Source organism: Haliotis rubra, unplaced genomic scaffold, assembly GCF_003918875.1.
Source record: "Haliotis rubra isolate DU_JTF1 unplaced genomic scaffold, ASM391887v1 Scf1046, whole genome shotgun sequence".
NCBI classification, from domain to species: Eukaryota; Metazoa; Mollusca; class Gastropoda; order Lepetellida; family Haliotidae; genus Haliotis; species Haliotis rubra.
This window is the reverse complement of record NW_025764944.1, coordinates 53,191-73,531: the sequence shown is the minus strand read 5'-3', so window position 1 is coordinate 73,531 and position 20,341 is coordinate 53,191. Positions and strand designations below refer to the sequence as shown.

Here is a 20,341-nt window from a genome sequence, read left to right as displayed (position 1 = left end):
TCAACATAGGCCACAGGCACGTGCACAAGTCTAGATCAACATACTCTACAGACACGTGCACAACTCTACATCAACATACTCTACAGACACGTGCTCAACTCTAGATCGACATACGCCACAGACACGTGCACAACTCTAGATCGACATACTCTACAGACACGTGCTCAACTCTAAATCGACAAACGCCACAGACACGTGCACAACTCTAGATTGACATACGCCACAGACACGTGCACAACTCTAGATCGACATACGCCACAGACACGTGCACAACTCTACATTGACATACGCCACAGACAGGTGCACAACTCTAGATCGACATATGCCAGACACGTGCACAACTCTAGATCGACATACGCTCGACCCGACATTGTTTAGAGCTTGTGTCAGTTAGACCCGACATTGTTGAGAGCTTGTGTCAGTTAGGCCCGGCATCGTTGAGAGCTTGTATCACTAAGATCCGGCATTGTTGAGAGCTTGTGTCAGTTAGACCCGGCATGGTTGAGAGCTTGTATCACTTAGATCCGGCATTGTGTCAGTTAGACCCGGCATGGTTGAGAGCTTGTATCACTTAGATCCGGCATTGTTGAGAGCTTGTATCACTTACATTCGGCATTGTTGAGAGCTTGTATCACTAAGATCCGGCATTGTTGAGAGCTTGTATCACTAAGATCCGGCATTGTTGAGAGCTTGTGTCAGTTAGACCCGGCATGGTTGAGAGCTTGTATCACTTAGATCCGGCATTGTTGAGAGCTTATATCACTTACATCCGGCATTGTTGAGAGCTTGTATCATTTAGATCCGGCATTGATGAGAGCTCGTATCAGTTAAATGAGTTCCATACATAATATCCGAGAAAGGAGAAGTATAATGCTGGGGCCAGCAAATGTACCCACACCCTCAAAAGACCCGTGACGATCCGGGCTAGAATTCGTCTTCAGTAACCCATACATTTCGTAAGAGGCGACTTACGGTATAGTGTAGTCAGGCCCGCTGACTTGGCTGACAGAATAATAATATCAAAGTTGCCAAAAACAATGCATATATGGCATATATTTAATTATTTTAAATAAATTGGGGCATTTTGACACACACACACACACACAAAACACACACACACACACACACACACACACACACACACACACACACACACACACACAAACAAACAAACACACAAACAAACACACAAACAAACACACACAAACAAACACACACAAACAAACACACACACACACACTTCCCATGGAGTAGAAACACATGTCACCCCATAGTGGCCGAGTGTAGCACATCGCACTCACGTTTTATCCCTTTATTGTGCCCGAAATTCAAGGCAAGAACATAAAAACATAATACTTTAATACCTCGAAAGGAATTTATTTTTCATCAATACAGAGCTCTTGTACAAGTGATAGAGGGAGTTTAGTTTATTCCAGCTATATGGCGGCGGTCTGTAAATAAACCTCTTGTACAAAAGAATTCAAGGACAAGCAACACAACAAGTAACAAGTGATACATAAAACAAGTGCATACATGTATGTTTAACGATCATTTAAGAGACGAATGCTGAATGGAATAAATGTATTTTGAGCTCTATTTATTTTAAAACGCGGTAATTAATATCTCCTTCCAAAAGGAAGCTTGCCAAATTCACTGTGTGACACATTTTAGCACTTTTATTCCATCCAGATGAGCTAAAAGCACATATATACAGACGTGAGTACATAGCGTATAGGAACTCCCACAAAACACCATTTTCTACACCACTATATTACTACTTTTTACTGGTTACGCTGTGGGAATGCGCAGCCGCCCGTGATGAAACAGACAGGTGCTCAGTCGTACAGTTCCCCGCAAAATATTACACCTAAGTAACGTCCTTTGCTATTGGACAGAAACGTTACCGCTAGCCAATAACTAGATTGCTGCTGTAGGGTTATGGCGATCTGAACATGGCAGCCTTCATATAGCATGTGAAGGTCAAACTAGTGTTTGTTGAACAAGTCATATGTGACAGGTTGCGTTATACTTCGGGTACAACACTACAAAGTTTCAAGTAGTTTTCACAGAATCAGAGCTGACACACTCGGGATGATTTGAGAACATTCGTTGCGTCATTTTCAGGTTTGCAATCTTTAGTGTTCGGTTTTCGATCAACTTCAGTGAGTGAGTGAGCTTGGTTTTACGCCGCTTTTAGCAATATTCCAGCAATAGCACGGCGGGGGACCCCAGAAATGGGCTTCACACATTGTACCCATGCGGGGATTCGAACCCGGTTCTTCAGCGTGACGAGCGAACGCTTTCACCACTAGGCTACCCCACCGCCCCGATCAACTTCAGAATCAAATGAATTATTTCCGGCCCCCTAAATTTAGACACGGTTGTTGTGCTGCTGGTATTTTTTTCTGACGGGCAGCAAATGTCACACAAGATGGCATTAAATAACATATTGACATGGTAAATATCGTAAGTCCCCAAAATCAGAGAATAGACAACAGTTTTCATTGAAATTAAATTTCTCAGTATAACTGAGAATAGAAAAAGAGGTAATATATTCATCCACTAATCCACTTTTTAAATATTGCAAAAAAAAGAGAAGAAATATGCCTGCCTCTAAAATGCACTAGATAGACTCTGTCAGGGAAGCAGGTTAAAATTTTTTATCTGTTCTTACCCTGATGCTTGTTACCTACCCTGATGTTGTAACCTACCTTGACGCTTGACATAAGGGTATAAACCAAAGACAGGTCATCTCGGAGTATATATGGCACCTGAAGGGATATCCATGTTAACAGTCAGCACTATAAAAACTGAAGTCAGTAATAGAAAGGGCTGTGTATTCCCCCCGAAATTTAGTATTGCGATACACCCTTCTGTATTGCGATACGTATTGCGATATAGGAAAGACCTGACGTCTTCCCGTAGGCAGAAGGTAAACATAAACACGAGAGAGCGTAGTTCGTGACATCACTTCTGTAAACATATGGACTTTCCTATATTGTGAAAGAACAGTTATTGAGATCTGTCCACTTTGTAATATTCTTTTACCTTCAAATTGAATCACAGTATATGCGAGTAACCATTATGCATTGTATTGAATTAAATTTCAATAAACTCTATTTCACCTTACCTCACATAAACACATACTGTTAATAATCTCTGTATTTCAATTCTCATCTAATTGGTTTTCTCCAGATACTGAGGCTGTTCAATGCCAGTGTCATCATGGTGGGCCGGGAGATCAAGAGGTCACAGTATCTGCGGGGAACACAGGCGTTCAAGGCTCGAAACTGGTTCATCTTTACAGCCATGACATCCTCCATCCTTTCAGGACTTGCCATGATGTAACTGTCTTTAACTGCTTGCATTCTTCTGGGACTGTAGTTTATTTTTGTGACATTCGTAACTGTAGATGGCTGCCTGTGGGAGCATCCTTGGACTGCACATGCCTATAGTGTATTGCATTTTGAAGCATTTTATGAAGCTTGTTTTTCATCGTAAGAAGTCATTTTACTGTCTAACTCTTAATATAAAAAGGAAGTCCATATCTGACGTTATACATATTTACATATGCCTCTTGTTATATTTTTTGTTGTTTATGAGTGGGTATGATGTATGAAGGCAATTTCATTTGGTCCCAATGATTCCTGTTTTCAGATATTTTTCAATGATGACATGACTCGGCTGTACAACAAACTCGAGAAGAACAGGGAATGGAAACAGCAACGTCAGGATCGACTCCAAGAAATCTACCAGCGCCGTGCTGGTGAGTCAGCTGTTGACAAGAAGGAGTAAATCTGGGTATACCTGCAAGATATTTGTAATGTGTTGTGGACAAGAAGGAGTAGATCTGGGTATACGAGATATTTGTAATGTGTTGTGGACAAGATTTATGAACAGCAATAGTTTATTGTGAGTTAAAACTGGACCTACTTTGTGTATTGGAGACCATTGCAAGTGACTGGGTGTCGTCTGATCAAGTCGTAACTTTTGGATTACGCAGCTGGTTGAAACAACTTGACCACTAAAGGTGAATGGAAAAGAACTTTAACTTGAGATGTCTCTCTTCACCAAGTAACAGGACAGGATTGAGGAGGTCTGGTGAACTTAAGGTGAGATTGACTCTTCATGATGTTGGAAAAACTTTTCCATGTTTGATCAAGTCAGTGTGTGCAATAGAAACAAATGGCCAGGCTGCCATTGGTTGGTTTGCTGTTTAACGCAGCACTCAGCAATATTCCAGCTATATGGTGACAGTCTGTAAATAATCAAGTTTGGGTTGCTGAAAACCAAGGATCTTCACAGGTCCTTGGGTCACTCTCACTCACTCACTCACTCACTCACTCACCACTCACTCACTCACTCACTCACCTCACTCACTCATCACTCACTCACACTCACTCCTCACTCACTCACCACTCACCTCACTCACTCACTCACTCACCTCACTCACAACTCACTCACCACTCACTCACTCACTCACTCACTCACTCACTCACTCACTCACTCACTCACTCACTCACTCACTCACTCACTCACTCACTCACTCACTCACTCACTCACTCACTCACTCACTCACTCACTCACTCACTCACTCACTCACTCACTCACTCACTCACTCACTCACTCACTCACTCACTCACTCACTCACTCACTCACTCACTCACTCACTCACTCACTCACTCACTCACTCACTCAAATTGAAAGAAATGGCCAGGCTGTCATTGGAACCTGTAGGGCCAGACCAAACACTCCAGGCCCCCAAAGCAGGTTATTGTGACACAAAAAAATCAACACCTAACTTTGCTACAAGCAATAACTTGCTTCTGTGAGTGGAATTTTGGAAAGTACAATGACAAATTTATGGACCGCCTCCGTGGTGTAGTGGTAAGAGCGGCCAGCCCGAGAGCGGAAGATCGCGGGTTCGATCCCCAACCACATCATACCAAAAGATGTTAAAATATGGTACTTGTTGGTCCCTGCCTGGCGCCCGGCATTAATGGGTACAACAAGGACTGGTCAGCTTGGAGTCAGTATAATGTGTCTGAGTGGGGTATTCATGCTGCACTGCATTCTCAGTGAGCTAGCACTATAAAACCAGCTTCAGTCTGGGCTAGTACAAGCAGCCGCACATACACATGCACATGCATGCACGTCGTCATATGAGCGAAATATTCTCAAGCACGACGTTAAACCCAATATAACCTCACCTCACCTCACCTCACAAATTTATAGATAACAACTTCTTTGTTGTGTGAGTGATGGACAAGAAAGTTGTGATTATTGAACAAGCAATAAGCATGATAAGGGCCCATGTTAGATTGGGGGTCCGGGTCCAACACAAAATTGTCTGCCACTGGGCTTGTGGGCCAGCACATATTTCTAACACTGTTTCTAAGCAGCATGATTGAAGATCAGTATTTTGTCCTTATCCTGACTCCTGCTTATTATGCTTATCACCTTCTATGCAAATGGTAGTGGAAAACTTGAATCCCTTGTAGTTCCCTTGAAAAGGACGTAAAAGTTCACTCACCCCCGAGTTGCCTCCCTTTTCCTACCAAAACAGTCATGTGACTTGCCATGCTTGTCACTCTCACCTTCATCGCCCAAGCAGACGGTTGGGTGAGCACTGGAGTCCCGTATACGGCACCATATCCTTTTATGTTTAGATCCTTTATCCAAATTAAGCTGTGTATGGTTTTTGGCTATATTTAGCTTTCATCGTATGTCAAAATTTTGAGAAAATTATTCATATTTTGTGATATTTATTCATCATACTGTAGTTTGTTTACGTTTTAATGAAATCTTGCAGTGACTGCAGGTACTGGTTATCAAGGGCTGATCCTCACCCCTCATCCATGTTCTTCCAGCTTGCGATGCAGATACTGTATTAATTTATCAGATTTGCAATTTAATCGTTATTTGTCTTACATCTATAGACGTGCGATAGACCGGGTGAGGAAGTCATCTCAAGTCACTGGTGATAAATCTGGAGATAACGCCGGTAACCGAATGTTGTTAACTACTGCTGTAACTCAGGTGGTTTGCCGAGTACGTTACAGGGGCGTCTGTTGCTGGTCGGGACTTAGCCGGGTCTAAGAATAGGTCTGCTACTACTGAGTCGACTCCATCAGAGAGTAAGAGGAAGTTGTCCTCATCGTCTGCAGCGCAAAAGAAATCGTCTTCATCTAGAACCTGGTCGAAGTCAACTCGTTCCAGTAACACAACGCATCAAAGGTCCTTCAACAAAGATATTGTGCCTCCTGACGAAGCAGACGTATATGCTGACCCTCCGATACTGCTGCCTGAAGTACCAGTAACATCTACTAGAACGTTGACTCTGTCTACCTCAATGGCGGGACGATCATCCCCTGCAACCACAGCAGCTGTTCAGCTGTTTGAAGACCAGCCTCCAGCAACACAGACGTCTGTCAACAGAGACAACACCAGCGTAGCCTCATCACAGCTGCAAGTAGACGCAGATGAAGCCTCAGCGTTCTCAAACTCTTCGTCTACACCACATCAGTTCCAGCCTACAACGCAGAACTTCAACCCGGGCGACTTCATGAGGCAGTTTCCGGGTTCGATTCCCTACATGGGCACAATGTGTTAAGCCCATTTCTGGTGTCTCCCGCCGTGATATTGCTGGAATATTGCTAAAAGCGGCGTAAAACTAAACTCGGTCAGTCAGTCATGAGGCAGTTTACAACGCAGATGATGGCTGTGATGGAGCGTCGGTTCGCTGAAGAGACAGCTGCACATCAGAACCATACGATGACAGACAGCGTTCGAGGAAGCACAGGCCTTCGAGAACCTGTTCCTGAGACATCTACATCCTCATCCCACAAGTCTACGTCCGAAGACGACTTTCGCGAACGCTCAAGTTCGAGAAGATCTTCACATTCGGAAGACTCAGTCGTCATGGGGGAAGAGGAAGAAGGTTCCACGAGAGTGTACCCCTGAGACTACAAGAGACTATGAAGTCACGTCAGCGAACCCTCAACATTCGAGAACATCAAACGGAGAAATATCCTCTTCGAGATCCAGTCGCTCCACATCAGAATCCCGCAGCTCCCACAGACATAGATCTGCATCATCACGGGATGGAAACGACAGACGTTTGAAGGAAGGTTTGTGAAAGGAAGGTTTGCGGAAGGAAAGTTCGTGAAAGGAAGGTTCGCGAAGGCACAGTTCGGCGGACCCGGAACTATCTGAGGAAGAGGGCGACTACGTCTTCTCGGAAGCAGCGGTCACATCTTGGATTGCAAACGGCTTGGACTTGGCATCCCCCTCCAAGGAATCGAATGCAGCGTTCACATACAAGATGCTGAAGAATGACTTCGACACCCTCACGATTCCACCGATTGAACCGATCTCCAAGGTGTCTGCAAACCTCCGTACAGCGTTCAAGAAAGCAACCCGGTACCAGAATCAACATGTACCTACGTTCAACGCTAGGAAGTTCACTCTGCATCTCATGGACCCCTTCATGAGACCACCGGACCTGGATGACAACTTAAAGTTTATCAACGACTCCCGTAACAAGTCTTATAAGGTGGAAGACAAGAAGATTGCTCAACTCGACACCACACCTAGAAGAACATTCTTCGGCCTGGCGAGATCTAGAGCGATCAACGAGACGTTGATATTCAGATTCCAGAACCCCAAGACTGAAGAGGATAGAATGATCCTATCAGCACTGTTAACTCTGTTAAGGACCAGCACTTCATGTTTGATCACCTGGCGGTCACGTAGTCACGTAGTTTCACCCTACTACGAAGACAAGGTCTACTATCGACATGTTCCTGGAGTGACAGGTTCACCCAACCTCTAGTAAGAGCTCCTTGGGCGTCGCCTAGTATCTTCAGCGGGGAGATCGACGAAGTTGCCAAGGAAGTCACACAATTCCAGCGAAGTCATGATGATCAAGTCCATCGACACGTTGGCCAATGTCATTTGTCAAATGTCACAGAGGCACAGCAACAAGTCAGAGTACAGAAGGCGAAGGGGACTAAATACTCCAGCTTCAGAGGCGGGAAGAGTTCCTTTCGTCCTTTTGAGGTTTCAGGGGATCAAGAATTTGAAGATGGGGTTCGGAACGACTGGACGTTTCCACCCCAGCCGTTCCAGTACAACCGTTGACAGTGGGTAGATGGAAGACCAGCAGAAGAAATTCAGAGAACCAGCCTGGGATCTGAACATAGTTCTACGACATCTCACGAGTGATGTCTACGAACCACTAGAGTAGACTACCTTCGAGCTACTCACACAGAAAACTCTGTTCCTCCTCACCCTAGCCAAGGCAGCTCGAATGTCAGAGATACATGTGCTGGACTTCGGACGAACTAGATTCGACACGAGAGACCGTGCTGCAGTACATCTAAGACTTAGATGGGACTTCATTGCAAAGAATCAGTTACCTGGCCAACCAGACAGACAGTTCCACGTCCCAGCGCTATCTACGATCCTCGGACCAGAGGACACCCAGGACTTATCCTTGTGTCCTGTCAGAGCCCTGAAGATATATCTTCAAAAGACTTAAACAAGGAGAAGAAAATTCAGACATCTGTAGAAGTCTCAAGAACGACAATATCATTTTGGATGAGAGCCGTTATACTGAGGGCCTACAAAGCAGCAGGACTAGAACCTCCAAGAGCTTCCAACCCACACAAAGTCAGAGCACTGGCGTCTACACTAGCTCTGCATGGAAATTGCTCTATATCATCAATTATGGAGGGCTGCTTTTGGAAGTCGGATACAGTGTTTGCCAACCAACCTCCGAGACATAGCCACAGAAGACGTCTCCGGCATTCACCAGTTTGGGCCTCTCATTGTAGCACAACAACTAACGGTTCCACAAAGGCGCTGAGTTGGAAATCTCACCCTTTATCACGTTGACTTGTTGATAACTTTTACTAAGGAAAAGTATTAGTTTGAAAGTCCATGCACACAGTCTAGGCCAGACTAGCATGAGTGATTAAGACTCTGTACGGGTAAAGATCTTACCTGTATGTTAAGGGGTCACAACTCATTTATGATCTTATCATAATCTATGGGTTGTTATAGATAACTAGTAAGAAGAAGATACCAGTATATCTTAAGCCACATGAATCTACAAGATTCAACTTGTCTGAGAAAGAAGTAAGACAAGATGGTGGTCCCCCGAGTTATAACCGGAGTTGGAAGAATAGGATCTAGGAAATGCCGTTACACAGTTCCCATTGGGGGGATACAGGACGTATCTAAGGACAGCTGTTGAATCCACAAAGTGGCTTGACCCACCACCAATCTGTAGGATTCTATAAGCAAAGATCATGAGTCAGGATAAGGAAAAATATGTAACTTTTTAAGTAAAATTGATATTTTATACTTATCCTGACTCATGAGGTCAAGCCCTCCTAACCTCCCCACTGGAAACACTTCGGATTTCACAGTAGATCCAGGTGCATGGGCAGAAAAATCAGGAGAGAGTGACAAGTAAGGCTGGTCACATAACTGTTTGCTCGGGAGCGAGGGAGGTAACTTGTGGGTGAGTGTACTTTTACGTCCGCTTTAGGGAACTACAAAGGATTCAAGTGTTCCACTACCATTCGCATAGATAAGATAAGCAAAGATCATGAGTCAGGATAAGTATAAAATATCAATTTTACTTAAACAATCACATTTTCTGAATCACCTGAATGCAAAGTATCTGTTATGAAGCATGTCCAGTCCCCTCCAGCATCAATAGCTGACATACATGGAATTGTTGTGGAGTTACATGAGTCTTTGAACAGACTTGTATCATGTAGAACATAGACGTTTCTGTGGTAGATGTGATATATCACTGCTATGTATGATGAGTTACTGTAGCTGATAGTCATGTTTATTTGTGCAATGTACATTTGGTGGACTAGTTTGGACATTGTTTTGTTCTCACAGAAATATCTGACAAGATGGAGAAGACGAAGGAAGAAAGACAGTCAGGAAGCTCTGTGGAGGAGGATGGAGGCAGTGCAGACTCTGCCGCTTCAGCGAAATCAGTTGGCGTGAAGAAGAGCAAGTTGTCCCTCCAGAAGCAGAATATGGAAGACAAACTGACGAGGCTGACTACTTCTGGAGCCGATCTGGATGAAACGGGAGAATTTAAGGATGGACACATGTTCAGTTTCTGCCGGAAACAAACCTGGGCAACCTCAAAGGGCAAACACAGCGAGGAGGCTGTGAAGGGCAAGGACAGCAGACGTGAAGGTGTGGTTGTTGCCAGAAAGAAAAAGACAGTTCAATCAAAAACAGAAAATATGATTGAGAAAGGACCTGAAGGTGATGAAGATAAAGACAGGAGTGTGACCGTCAAGGACGTTGATGGAAGACAGCGGTCAGCGAGGTCAGGGAAACTGGGTGACACTGATAGGCCGAGTAACAAGACTCGGGCAAGAGGAGTGGTCAGTTCTGGGGCAGTGCCCAATATACGATGTTGTCCAACATGTAAACACATGATGGCCGATGAGGTTTTCAAAGACCACATCAAGGAGTGTCTGCAGCAATTCCACATCGCCTCTAAAGACAGAAGACGGAAAGGTAACCATAGTAACCTACTGATGGGTGTAAGTACTCAGAGGAAGATATAGTATATGTGTAGAGATGTCGGTGAGTGACTCACTGTAATGAGTTCAACTTCACACAACATCTCTTCCATGTCACATTCAGGCTGTCTGGTTGGCTTGTTCTGGAAATGGGAAAGGTATGATATGTTATGGAAGACGTATCTGTACCGAAACATCATAATATACACTGATATAATAAAGAAGCTGTCATCCATAAGATATAATACCTTTCTTATTATTCATTTATTTGTAAAATGCCAGTCAAACAGATTGTTCTTGGGGGAAAGTCCACAATGAAGTAAGGTGATCTTCTTTACATTAGGTTACGGTTCTCTTGATTTTATCTAGTTGAGGTGATGTTTGCCGAAATGGAAGAGAAGATTGAGAGGCGCCGCAACCGTTTTTTAGAGAAGGGAAATGGTGGCGATGTGGTGATGGATGACGATTACTTCATGTGTCAGATCTGTCAGAAGGATCTGTCACACATGAACTCCCAGCGACGGACACAGCACATGAACCGCTGTATGGACGAGGTGAGTTGATGACAGTCAAATGTCAGTTAACTCCTGTGTTAAGTGGTGTCTAGGTACCCTGTTCAGTGTCAGTTAACTCCTGTGTTGAGTGGTATCTAGGTACCCCGTTCAGTGTCAGTTAACTCCTTTGTTAAGTGGTATCTAGGTGCCCTGTTCAGTGTCAGTTAACTCCTTTGTTAAGTGGTATCTAGGTACCCCGTTCAGTGTCAGTTAACTCCTTTGTTAAGTGGTATCTAGGTGCCCCGTTCAGTGTCAGTTAACTCCTTTGTTAAGTGGTATCTAGGTACCCTGTTCAGTGTCAGTTAACTCCTGTGTTAAGTGGTATCTAGGTACCCTGTTCAGTGTCAGTTAACTCCTTTGTTGAGTGGTATCTAGGTACCCCGTTCAGTGTCAATTAACTCCTGTGTTGAGTGGTATCTAGGTACCCTGTTCAGTGTCAGTAAACTCCTTTGTTAAGTGGTATCTAGGTACCCCGTTCAGTGTCAGTTAACTCCTGTGTTGAGTGGTATCTAGGTACCCTGTTCAGTGTCAGTTAACTCCTGTGTTGAGTGGTATCTAGGTACCCCGTTCAGTGTCAGTTAACTCCTTTGTTAAGTGGTATCTAGGTACCCCGTTCAGTGTCAGTTAACTCCTGTGTTGAGTGGTATCTAGGTACCCTGTTCAGTGTCAGTTAACTCCTGTGTTGAGTGGTATCTAGGTACCCTGTTCAGTGTCAGTTAACTCCTGTGTTGAGTGGTATCTAGGTGCCCCGTTCAGTGTCAGTTAACTCCTTTGTTGAGTGGTATCTAGGTACCCTGTTCAGTGTCAGTTAACTCCTGTGTTGAGTGGTATCTAGGTACCCCGTTCCGTGTCAGTTAACTCCTGTGTTAAGTGGTGTCTAGGTACCCTGTTCAGTGTCAGTTAACTCCTGTGTTGAGTGGTATCTAGGTACCCTGTTCAGTGTCAGTTAACTCCTGTGTTGAGTGGTATCTAGGTACCCTGTTCAGTGTCAGTTAACTCCTTTGTTAAGTGGTATCTAGGTACCTTGTTAAGTGTCAGTTAACTCCTGTGTTGAGTGGTATCTAGGTACCCCGTTCAGTGTCAGTTAACTCCTTTGTTAAGTGGTATCTAGGTACCTTTTTCAGTGTCAGTTAACTCCTGTGTTAAGTGGTGTCTAGGTACCCTGTTCAGTGTCAGTTAACTCCTTTGTTAAGTGGTATCTAGGTACCCTGTTCAGTGTCAGTTAACTCCTGTGTTAAGTGGTGTCTAGGTACCCTGTTCAGTGTCAGTTAACTCCTTTGTTGAGTGGTATCTAGGTACCCTGTTCAGTGTCAGTTAACTCCTTTGTTGAGTGGTATCTAGGTACCCCGTTCAGTGTCAGTTAACTCCTTTGCTGAGTGGTATCTAGGTACCCTGTTCAGTGTCAGTTAACTCCTTTGTTGAGTGGTATCTAGGTACCCTGTTCAGTGTCAGTTAACTCCTTTGTTGAGTGGTATCTAGGTACCCTGTTCAGTGTCAGTTAACTCCTGTGTTAAGTGGTGTCTAGGTGCCCTGTTCAGTGTCAGTTAACTCCTTTGTTGAGTGGTATCTAGGTACCTTGTTCAGTGTCAGTTAACTCCTTTGTTGAGTGGTATCTAGGTACCTTGTTCAGTGTCAGTTAACTCCTTTGTTGAGTGGTATCTAGGTACCCTGTTCAGTGTCAGTTAACTCCTTTGTTGAGTGGTATCTAGGTGCCCTGGTCAGTGTCAGTTAACTCCTTTGTTAAGTGGTATCTAGGTACCTTGTTAAGTGTCAGTTAACTCCTTTCTTGAGTGGTATCTAGGTGCCTTGGTCAGTGTCAGTTAACTCCTTTGTTAAGTGGTATCTAGGTACCTTGTTAAGTGTCAGTTAACTCCTGTGTTGAGTGGTGTCTAGGTACCCTGTTCAGTGTCAGTTAACTCCTGTGTTGAGTGGTATCTAGGTACCCTGTTCAGTGTCAGTTAACTCCTTTGTTAAGTGGTATCTAGGTACCCTGTTCAGTGTCAGTTAACTCCTTTGTTGAGTGGTATCTAGGTACCCTGTTCAGTGTCAGTTAACTCCTTTGTTAAGTGGTATCTAGGTACCCTGTTCAGTGTCAGTTAACTCCTTTGTTGAGTGGTATCTAGGTACCCTGTTCAGTGTCAGTTAACTCCTGTGTTAAGTGGTATCTAGGTACCCTGTTCAGTGTCAGTTAACTCCTGTGTTGAGTGGTATCTAGGTACCCTGTTCATTGTCAGTTAACTCCTGTGTTAAGTGGTATCTAGGTACCCTGTTCAGTGTCAGTTAACTCCTGTGTTGAGTGGTATCTAGGTACCCTGTTCAGTGTCAGTTAACTCCTGTGTTGAGTGGTATCTAGGTACCCTGTTCAGTGTCAGTTAACTCCTGTGTTGAGTGGTATCTAGGTACCCTGTTCAGTGTCAGTTAACTCCTTTGTTAAGTGGTATCTAGGCACCCTGTTCAGTGTCAGTTAACTCCTGTGTTGAGTGGTATCTAGGTACCCCATTCAGTGTCAGTTAACTCCTTTGTTAAGTGGTATCTAGGTACCTTGTTCAGTGTCAGTTAACTCCTGTGTTAAGTGGTGTCTAGGTACCCTGTTCAGTGTCAGTTAACTCCTTTGTTAAGTGGTATCTAGGTACCCTGTTCAGTGTCAGTTAACTCCTGTGTTAAGTGGTGTCTAGGTACCCTGTTCAGTGTCAGTTAACTCCTTTGTTAAGTGGTATCTAGGTACCTTGTTCAGTGTCAGTTAACTCCTTTGTTAAGTGGTATCTAGGTACCCTGTTCAGTGTCAGTTAACTCCTGTGTTTAGTAGTGTCTAGGTAACCTGTTCAGCTGCCCGTGTGTATTTGTAGGCTCTGATGAAGGACAACAAACTGCAGGAGAAGCCAGAGTCTGGGGAGTGTGCTCAGCTGATAATCTTAGACTGCCCAATGTGTGGAAAACCACTGAAGACAGAATCTGTGAGTTAACTGAATACAGGCAATCCGTGACAACCAGCGATGCTTGAACTCTGATTATACCTCATGCTGTCTGTGTCATTCAGGGATGTTTAGACACTGTCTGTGACAACCAACGATGCTTGAACACTGTGTCAGTGTGCTATGTTTGAAAATGTATTAAAACCCTTCCAAGAATTGGGAAATTTCACTGAAATCCGCAATAACATGTACTTCTAGCTTAAACCTTTTACATAAGATTCTTTTCTTTCAGGCAGCAAACATGTCTCATGGAAAACAAATCTAGAGATCCTACATTCTGTCCACTCCTTTTTAACTCATTAACAGGCATATCAGATAGGTGTTGATAGGGGAACACTACACATTACACGTATTAGCTGTCGCCATACTTCTGTATTCCTGTTTTGATATGCAGTGGGAAACCACTACCGGGTTATCTACATATATTTCCTGACGTTAATAATAATAATAAATAATGTGTCCATATATAGCGCCAAACTCCACACTAGGTATGCTCATAGCGCTAACAATCAAGGCACAGCTCATTATTACCCCGGATAACCCAGGCTGCCTGTTAGGCGCGCTAGAAGGTTATAGTCATATGACTTTTATCCACCGGGTACCCATTTTCCTGCTTGGGTGAACATAGACGATTTGGAACAAACTAACTTGCCTAAGGTGAGACCACATGTGTCACATGTGGTTCGTTGTGGGGCAGGACTCAAGTCCTAGAAACTCTCAGGAGTCAAGCTGCCAAACACGGTCACCCATCCAAGGACTCTCTGAGCTCGACGCTGCTTATCTTCAATGATTTGTGACCTGAGCTTTGAGCACAGGACCACGCGCCACCTCCACGTTACACTCTGTATTATATGTTATGTCATATGGGAGCAGTGTTCACATAAGTTGTGACAGCTTGTTCACCAATCATGGAGTTCCGATAATTACGACTGGTTAATTGATCTTCCTTTTTGCTTCAATGTGAATGATGGCCATTGAGGTGTGTGTTTTACTGATTAGAGTCGGAAGGTGCACCTGAAGCAGTGTGCGCTCGGATGCTGAACGTGACGACAGAGATGATGTTGCAGGCCGTCAAGGCTCAGGAGGAAGAGCACAAGGTGAAGATGTCCACTGGGATTGCTCCACCGCCGAGCAGGTAAATATATACATGGCTGTACAGACAGCACTTATTGGCAACATTCAGACATGGCTGTACAGACAGCACTTAATGGCAACATTCAGACATGGCTGTACAGACAGCACTTAATGGCAACATTCACACATGGCTGTACAGACAGCACTTAATCACAACACTCAAATATGGCTGTACAGACAGCACTTAATGTCAACATTCAGACATGGCTGCACAGACAGCTTTTAATGGCAACTCTCAAACATGCCTGTACAGACAACACTTAATGGCAACTCTCAAACATGCCTGTACAGACAACACTTAATGGCAACTCTCAAACATGCCTGTACAGACAACACTTAATGGCAACATTCAGACATGGCTGTACAGACAGTTCTTAGTGGCAACAGTACAGACCTTGTTAACCTTTGACATCAGCTCGGAACTCGACATTCCCCGGTGTGAATTGTTATCCTTCTGTTTTTGTCCAGGGAAGTTTCAAAAAAGAAGTCAGCTGCTGGAACCCAAGGGAAGAAACAGACAAAGAAGAAAGCGAAAGGGTAAGTTACTGCTGTAGGCAGCTGTACAAGACTTACACACTCAGTCACGTGTACACATGAGTTAAGCACACGATTTCAGTACTAAGGCACACAATCACAGGAAGTGTTGAAGCCTCAGAGATTCCAAGCATGACTGACCTGACAGAACACAGGCACCTGAGTCTGCAACAGAATTAGTCCTTAAAGTCAACTAAGGACCTGTATCTGTTGTTCTTTAGGCCCATGGACGAGGATACACAGCTTGCCATGGCTCTGTCGTCCTCACTTGCTGATGAGGAGACGAAGAAGGAACAGGCTCTGATTGGTCAATTAAATCTACGAGGAATTGGCAACATAGCACAGGGAAAAGACAAAGAGGCCAAGAAGACCAGAAAAAAGAAAAAGTAAGACAGAAAAGTAATTACACGTAGTACCTCAGAATCACTGTATGCCATTGTCAGCCATTCAGTATTCAGTTAGAAATCATCTACATGTTCAGTGACCATGTGTTGTACCACCATCATCAAATCAACAAAGCATCAACATTTGGGAAGCAAATTTTTCATCTTTTCTGACCTTGTCTGTCCCTTCCCTGTTAGAACTTATATAGAATGTGTTATGCCCCATGATGATTGTGTTTGTTGCAGCCAGCAGGGGGCGGGGCGCCACCACCACTGTTACTTCAGTTGTCCAAGACGGAGGCACAGCAGAGAATAGCGAACAAAGTGACACAAATAATTGTGCCCCAGGTAAGAATAGTTCAGCTAATTGTGCCCCAGGGAACAATGACACAGCTAATTGTGCCCCAATTAAGCATAACACAGCTGTGTCCCAGGTAACAATGACACAGCTAACTGTGCCCCTGGTAACAGGTGTTTCTACTGTCCAAGTACCTTTTTGTAAGAGGCCACTAACACACCTGGGATAGTAGTCAGATTTGATTGATGCATGCAGATTTGATTGATGCATGCATCTCATCTGGTGTGGTCTCAGCAATACTTTCCTCTTCTTTCACTACGTTGTACTTCAGGTGTCTGTTGGTGAACCTTGCTCAACGCCTCCCATAGTTGACTCAAGATTGACGGACCTACCTGGGACAAAGGTGTTTGTGGTTGAACAAGAGAACAGTCAGGTGAGACAGACTTTATACTTTCAGCTTTACATTGGGCTACAATTAGACATGCACACCTTTATTCAACCACCTCTGTAAAATTCATTAAACAACATTCAGTTGCTGTCTATAATATTTCCAACTTTATTGTTAAACAACATTCACACACCTCACTCCAGTCAGTCAGTACTTTGTGGCGGAGGACGTCCCTGCACGCCGGTGATGGTCAAGATGTCCGGTCCCTGTACTACACCGAGGCCCTGATGCCACCTGTGCGCATGTCTGACGTCGCGGTGGGCAGCAAGTTGAAGCATGTGTCACAGATCCCAGGCCGGAGGAAATCCGAGGAGCTGGAACAGAACTGCCAGGTGTGAAAACTTGACCATTAAACTGTTCCCCTGACGAGTTCATGGAAAGTAGCCCATTCTCACCCTGGAACGTTCCAGGTACAGGGAAGTCAGCCATTATAGCTGTAGCTATGGGACAGAGCTGTCTCCTACAAAGGCAGTAGCCATTTAAATACGTCCATGGTGCATCGTCAGTTATTTTACTTCTTTGTAACTTACAGTTAAACTGTTCATGTTCCTGATATAACCTAGATTGTCTAGTTTGTCAGTGGCTGTAGTCAGTTGCTCCTGTCAAATAGGTGACTTGTTGCCATGGTGATTACAGGAAGGCATGGTGATGAGCCAGAGTTCAGAGGATGTGGCATCAACGCCTACTGCGATGTTGCTGGCAGAACTTGCCGCCGAGGCAGGTGACAGCAGCTGTGATGTGAAGACCGGTGCTGATGACAACACCGTTGAAGTTCCAGATGAGGGTGCTGCTGTTACCCCCGACGACCTGAGAGAAGCCAGTGGATTCTGTCTGGAGGAGCCAGTTCACATAAACGTTAGTTTCCATGCTGTACTAATCTTATGGCCTACACATCAACAGACCTGCATCTCTTCAGGGTTTTTGCTGGCATGGCATGATAATGTCCAGCTCCCTCAAATCTTTGTCAATCAATACATGTATTAACTCCTGAGGATGTATATGTTGAGGACAAAATGCAGTCTGCTTTTTTCTCTTGTAAGAATAGTTGAAATATTAGTTTGACATGACCAACATGATGGTAATGTTGACACAGGGATGTGTCTGTTGTAGAAGGTGATGTCAGATGAGGCCATGTCTGCTCTACAGAGCCACTACCTGAGTCTGGTGGATCAGGAACAGTCCTCTGATGTTGCCATAGAAACCAAAGACCAGAATGTTGTACATGCCCATCAACTCATTCTGTCAGTCAGGTGTCCCCAACTGTTGAAGGTGGGTCAAGTTGTGTTGTAAGTGGGTCATGATCGTGGGTCAGGTCGGGGTGAAGGTGTGTCAGATCGGGGTGAAGGTGTGTCGGGGTCGGGGTGAAGGTGTGTCAGGTTAGGGTGAAGGTGTGTCAGGTCGGGGTGAAGGTGTGTCAGGTTAGGGTTAAGGTGTTTCAGGTCGTGGTGAAGGTGTGTCAGGTTAGGGTGAAGGTGTGTCCGGTCGGGGTGAAGGTGTGTCAGGTCGGGTGAAGGTGGGTCAGGTTAGGGTGAAGGTGGGTCAGGTCGGGGTGAAGATGGGGCAGGTCGGGGTGAAGGTGTGTCAGGTCAGGGTGAAGGTGTGTCAGGTCAGGGTGAAGGTGTGTCAGGTCGGGGTGAAGGTGTGTCAGGTCGGGGTGAAAGTGTGTCAGGTCGGGGTTAGGGTGAAGGTGTGTCAGGTCGGGGTGAAGGTGTGTCAGATCGGGATGAAGGTGTGTCAGGTCGGGTGAAGGTGGGTCAGGTTAGGGTGAAGGTGGGTCAGGTCGGGGTGAAGGTGGGTCAGGTGAAGGTGGGTCAGGTCGGGGTGAAGGTGTGTCAGGTTAGGGTTAAGGTGTGTCAGGTCGGTATGAAGGTGTGTCAGGTTAGGGTGAAGGTGTGTCAGGTCAGGGTGAAGGTGTGTCAGGTTGGGATGAAGGTGTGTCAGGTCAGGGTGAAGGTGTGTCAGGTCGGGGTGAAGGTGTGTCAGGTTGGGGTGAAAGTGAGTCAGGTCGTGGTTAGGGTGAAGGTGTGTCAGGTCGGGGAGAAGGTGTGTCAGATCGGGATGAAGGTGTGTCAGGTCGGGTGAAGGTGGGTCAGGTTAGGGTGAAGGTGTGTCAGGTCGGGGTGAAGATGGGTCAGGTTGGGGTGAAGGTGGGTCAGGTCAGGGTGAAGGTGTGTCAAGTCGGGGTGAAGGTGTGGCAGGTTAGGGTGAAGGTGTGTCAGGTCGGGGTGAAGGTGTGTCAGGTGGGGATGAAGGTGTGTCAGGTCGGGTGAAGGTGGGTCAGGTTAGGGTGAAGGTGGGTCAGGTCGGGGTGAAGGTGTGTCAAGTCGGGGTGAAGGTGTGTCGGGTTGTGGTGAAAGTGTGTCACGTCGGGGTCGGGGTGAAGGTGGGTCAGGTCGGGGTGAAGGTGTGTCAGGTCGGGGTGAAGGTGTGTCAGGTCGGGGTCGGGGTGAAGGTGTGTTGGTTTGGGGTGAAGGTGTGTCGGTTTGGGGTGAAGGTGTGTCAGGTCGGGGTGAAGGTGGGTCAGGTCGGGATGAAGGTGTGTGTTGGTCTAATCTGTGTGTCCATGCAAGCAATGTTCAGAACACTGCTAAAGTTCTGCTCCCGTTTCAGTTGACAAGGCGAGGGGTGGTCCACCTCCTGAACTCCTCTCGTGATGCGGTGCTCGCAGTGATTAAGTTTGTGTATGGTGGTGCCATCTGTCTGCAGCCCAGTCTCATCACAGAGGTCAAAGCCCTGGCTCAGCAGTAAGGAGACTTTGTCAAGAACTTGAAGCATTCAGTACAATACGGTCCAAGAAATAGGGAGGAAAAATTTGGCTAGATTTGTAAATAGTTGCACAAATAGTGTTGCTACATTGCTTCCACAAGAAACAGGATGTGTTTATCCTACAATGCTTAGGGTGGTGTTCAGGAGGGAAATGTATTTGTGCAAATCCATATATTTTTTTCAACAAGAATGACCCCAACCTAGAAGGTAAAAATTGGTTTAGGGAGATGTCAGGTATTGTTCAAAACAATTTAAGTGAGCTTTGACGAGTACATAGCCTTCTCCTTGCAGGCTCTGTGTGACAGATCTCGCTGCCTACTGTGAAACAGCAAGTCAGGAGTTTCAGCAGACAGACACACAGACAAACATGCAGACAGACCAACATGCAGACATTCAGACAGACATCCAGACAAAAGAGACGGACAGCCGGGAATCAAGGTCATCACACAGGCTTACCAGCATTGATGATATCTGCCAGGAGATGTTCAGTGACTCTGACTTTGACCTTGACCCTCAAGGTGAGAAGGGAGCTTGTAAGGAAGGGGGGGGGAGAGTGACGAGGATGAGTGGAGGGAGGTGTATTGTTCCCAGCGGCAGCAGCTACATCGGAGGCAGAGTTTGGGAGATGTAGTAGTCGAAGATGATATCAGGGAAGTAGGAGACATTGGTCGACACGAAGGAGAACTT

General features: G+C 45.3%; 2 protein-coding genes across 2 annotated transcripts; both read left to right on the top strand.

Annotated features, from left to right (window-relative positions):
* The first annotated feature begins 1,907 nt into the window (after nt 1-1,907).
* Nucleotides 1,908-15,760, top strand: LOC124275273 (structure-specific endonuclease subunit SLX4-like). Its single transcript, XM_046710758.1, has 8 exons — nt 1,908-2,124; nt 3,196-3,344; nt 3,658-4,112; nt 9,922-10,560; nt 10,935-11,119; nt 13,966-14,073; nt 15,091-15,226; nt 15,694-15,760. The coding sequence occupies exons 4-7, from the start codon at nt 9,936-9,938 to the stop codon at nt 15,130-15,132; spliced, it is 960 nt and encodes a 319-aa protein (XP_046566714.1). The 5' UTR covers nt 1,908-2,124; nt 3,196-3,344; nt 3,658-4,112; nt 9,922-9,935; the 3' UTR covers nt 15,133-15,226; nt 15,694-15,760.
* On the top strand, nt 15,147-20,301 carry LOC124275340 (structure-specific endonuclease subunit SLX4-like). Its single transcript, XM_046710840.1, has 10 exons — nt 15,147-15,226; nt 15,694-15,762; nt 15,981-16,119; nt 16,389-16,490; nt 16,772-16,873; nt 17,032-17,220; nt 17,525-17,743; nt 17,999-18,157; nt 19,499-19,632; nt 19,946-20,301. The coding sequence occupies exons 1-10, from the start codon at nt 15,147-15,149 to the stop codon at nt 20,283-20,285; spliced, it is 1,533 nt and encodes a 510-aa protein (XP_046566796.1). The 3' UTR covers nt 20,286-20,301.
* Nucleotides 20,302-20,341: the final 40 nt, after the last annotated feature.